Consider the following 4270-nt stretch of genomic DNA (forward strand, 5'->3'; position numbering starts at 1 on the left):
ACAAAACTGCATTTTATAAACGATTGTCATATAAATTCAGACGTTTCAGTAAGAAATTTATGAAAATATTTAGAAACGGATTATTGATTAACATTCTTGTATTGATATCAAGTACGCAATTATTTGATATAAACAAATGTACTTTGTACAAATGTACAAACAATTGTAAAAATATTTTACAAATGTACTTTGTTATGTAAAATAATTTCATGTTTTACGCGTAATAATCATGTACACGTATTACATGTAAAACTACTAGATTTAAAAAAAAAATACTACTCTTTTTATTAATATTACGTTGAGGTACAAATCCGTAAAAGAGAATTCACAAAAAACAGGTTTATTCGAGATTTTAAGTGGAATTGCGTCCCAAAAGAATATTCTCTTCCATGTGTTACGGATGAATACCGAAAAATTTTTTCCCGGTGATTTCCCCAGGCGAGCTGGTCAATCGATCTCTGTTCTAATTGTGCAAAAAAGAAAATCAACGCGAAAGAGACGTGGCAACTCGTTCTTTTGCGTTTGAGTTATATACCAATAACACATATGCAACTATATTTAATGGTTTTCCATCAAGAGAAAAATAACGTTTTTGGCAGCAATTTAATAATTTCTTTTTATTGTTTCTCTAAGCTTTAATTAAGCTTTATTCTTATACTGAATAGTTTAATGTGATAAATTTTAATACGATGCAGCTTCTTTTCTATAAAATGTTAGAAAAAAATATTGAAGTTTTTTTCAATTTTGCTATAATAATTGATTTTTGTAATAACTTTTGGAAACTATCAACTTTTTCGAACTTTTACTTTACAGCTATCTGACATAAATTTTCTGTTAATTATTATATTTTGTCATTACTAAAAATCTTAGTTTTTTATTTTAAATAAGACTATATAGAAAGTTTTAAAATATGATACTCTTTCATTTACTTTAATATTAAAAACTTATAAAAACTTCAAATTATAATTAATAACACTATTATATTAAAAAATGACAAAATTAATTCAATAGAAAAGACGTATTAATGCTCAAAAATTTATACATTTTCCCTATCTACATTTTAAAAGTAAAGTATCTTATATTTCTTTTAATTCTTAAAAAAATAAGAAATTTTAATAATACAGATTTTGCTATCATCTCTTTAAATTAAGTAACATGAGAACAAATTAAATAATTTGGGAATAATTGCCACATTCGTTGATTACCCCAATGATAATTCTCTTACATTAATAATTCATATCCATAGAAGTGATTCTATGAATATATGAATATTTCATGCATTCTCTCTCTCTCTCTCTCTCTCTCTCTCTCTCTCTCTCTCTCTCTCTTAAAGTAAGAAGTACTATGTGAAAACAAAACGTTGGTCATTACCGATACGACAATCAGAAACTACAAATACAGTTAAAACAAAAATCTAAGAAAGAGAATCAACTTTATTTGATATTTTTTACATATCGTAATGTACTATTTAATTTAAAAAAATTTTTTAATTAAAATTGAAATCTTGATACATGATCGTGAATATTTCGAAGCGATTTTGCTATTTTTTTATATCTCCAAACTTGCACAATAAATAGAAACAGATTTTTATAAAAGTAACAGCTGAATGTGTGATACAATAATTGTGAATTTATATTATCATACAATTGCGTACCAAATTCAAGAATTCTATCTATGTCAGTCAAATATTTATATCGTTTCGAGTTTTACAGCAACGTTTTTCTTATTTTCTGACAAATTTTTTGTTAAATCCGTCATCTCGTTGTCGAGCTTAAAGTCACAGATGCGTATCGCGTCTGAAATGGTGCGCCCTTTCAAGGGCGATTCAGGCAAATAGGATCATCTTAGATTTATCCTTGGATTTACGCCCAAAAGCCTTGAGGGTTTCGACTAAAACCTCAGTTGAAGCCAAACACGGATAAAGGAGAATCATCGATCAAAGAGCGTTGATGTTTCACGGACTTACTGATTCCCTAATAGTCACCATTAATCAACTATTTAAAATTTAATTTTTATCGGATCTTCAATGGAATGCAAATTATATGTACCTTTGTGGACTGCAGTGATATCGAGTCATACTCTTTAGAATCCTACGCAGTATCTGCTCCAGACACCGACGGAACGTGATGCCGCACATTGCATACAAAAGGAAATTGATGCTGAAGTTCGTATAATAGAGCAGCATGAAGAACTGCTGAAGACACCAGAGTGTTTCCGGTGTATCCTTCTTTGCTAGCGCAAAGAAGAACACGCATAGACGAATCACATAGCTGAAACAGAAAATTCGACTTGTAATACAATTTCCGTGCAAATTTCATTTTACCAAAAAATATTGACCGTTTTGTTTTCATCGCAAACTGTAATTTATATCTACTTCACAATTTATGTCCTTTGAAAAAAATTCATAGAATTTTATTGCTCGTTAAATGAATAATATTGAGTTGAAATTAATTTTCTCTTCATTTATTACAACATGAGAGAAAAATTTAAATTTTATTAAAAAGCAAGTATTCACACACGTGTAGAATACCTCCAAAATTTTTTTCTTGCATCGTTACATATCATTGATATAATAAATATTATAAATTATAATATAATAAAATTCTGCTATAAATTACATTTGTTTAAACATATTAAACTAAAAGCCCAAATGTATTTCTATCATTAAATGGAAACTACATTGTTCGAGCTTAAATTACTTGATTAATGCAACAATTTACGAATGATGTTTCGATGATATAATTTGAAAACATTTTCTCATACGTAATAATTATATCTTTTGCAACATTTATATTAAAGAAATGTGTACATCACATAATTTAATCTGATTATAAATATTTAGTTATTTATACGTATTTTATAAACTAAAAGAAGACATATAGCAAATATCATAATCACAATTTATAGGAATTTTAAACGTATTGTAAACAAATAAACAGAAAAAAGCGTGATAAAAGAGAAGTAATTAATGAAAATTCTCACCTCGGTAAATTAAGCAATATGAATACCGTACTAATAAGCACGAGCATTTTAGTGATGCTCTCTTGATTAAATCTAGTCGATCCGAGATTCCGACAAGATGACCTAACGTCTGCGAAGTGAAAAATAGATCTTATGTAGCTTTTACATCTCTCTATTCAGAATCATAAAAGTAAAAAGCTTATTTTATAACTCGATAGAAACTTGTGTTTTTACTTTTGTTAAATACAAAACTTCTTGTTTTTTTTATCATTGTAGCATTTGAAATTTTTATTAAGTTATTTTATAGTTTTAATAGTGCCAGACCATCTTGTAATAGTTATATAAATATCTTGTAACAGTTATATAAATATCTTGTAATAGTTATATAAATATCATGTCAAAATACGATGTTTACGTCATTACGAGAATATTACTTTATAAAAAAACATCGATATTTATTTTCTTTTACAATAAAAATATTGATAACTTTTGATAATTTCTTATCACGAGACAATCTTATCCACAAGTCATACTATGTGGGAGATTTTTAAAAGGCTTGAATTTTACATCGCAATAGACTAACTTACGTATACACGGAGCTTCTATTTCAGTCATCTGACAGGCATTCCGCGGTGTTGACGGCGGAGCAGATGCAGGTTGATGCCGGGAATGGTTCTTAGACGAATGAAACGATGATTGTTGGGAGGGTGGTCTTCGAGTCCCATTCGTGCCCACGAGCGAAACCAGGTTCATATTTCCGGCGCCACCATTATTGCTGCTATTGGCACTCTGAAAATGGTTTTGTAAAGTTTTCATCTTTGATATCGATAAAACTTGTCATCCCTTTATTTGCAGCTGATCCATTCATATAAACGTTGCCTCGTTCAAGGAAATTACTTTGGAATAAGGACGATTTGTTGTGAATGGCAAAAGCAACAATACATATAAAAAAAAAACTATATTATCGCAATCTAAGCGTAACAAAATATAATAGCACATCTGGGAAATACTCTATTTTATTTATTTATTTTCAATACAATAAGTCTTTTTTTAATATATATATATATATATATATATATAACTTTTTATATACAAACCTTATTTATATCGTTCATTGCTAATTTGTAATAGTGTGAAAGTATAATTTAAATTTAATTTAGAGACAATATAATTTACTCAAGAAGAAACATTAGAATTTGCATTATATTTTTTCAATTTGTAAAGGTTTGAAGAGTTATGAGACGTTTGCAATTTAATTCTTGCAGTCGCGAATCATTCAAAGTGTGCAAGCTCAACTTTCACTTTTTGT

General features: G+C 28.2%; 2 protein-coding genes across 5 annotated transcripts in view; one reads left to right on the forward strand and one right to left on the reverse strand.

Annotated features, from left to right (window-relative positions):
- The window catches only part of LOC108746866 (dynein heavy chain 1, axonemal-like), a 94175-nt gene that overhangs the window by 19697 nt on the left and 70208 nt on the right, over positions 1 to 4270 (forward strand). The window lies entirely within an intron of this gene.
- LOC108746869 (thyrotropin-releasing hormone receptor-like) overlaps positions 1729 to 4270 on the reverse strand; it is a 33829-nt gene continuing 31287 nt past the window's right edge. For both annotated transcript variants that reach the window (XM_018483916.1, XM_018483915.1), the window contains exons 3-6: positions 3549 to 3750; positions 2983 to 3091; positions 2049 to 2270; positions 1729 to 1973 (exon numbers count right to left, since the gene is read on the reverse strand). In XM_018483916.1, coding sequence (XP_018339418.1) covers positions 1955 to 1973; positions 2049 to 2270; positions 2983 to 3091; positions 3549 to 3750 — 552 coding nt within the window. In that variant the 3' untranslated portion in view covers positions 1729 to 1954. The remainder of the gene's footprint in view (positions 1974 to 2048; positions 2271 to 2982; positions 3092 to 3548; positions 3751 to 4270) is intronic.

The sequence above is a fragment of the Trachymyrmex septentrionalis genome, unplaced genomic scaffold (assembly GCF_001594115.1).
Source record: "Trachymyrmex septentrionalis isolate Tsep2-gDNA-1 unplaced genomic scaffold, Tsep1.0 scaffold19, whole genome shotgun sequence".
Lineage (NCBI taxonomy): Eukaryota > Metazoa > Arthropoda > Insecta > Hymenoptera > Formicidae > Trachymyrmex > Trachymyrmex septentrionalis.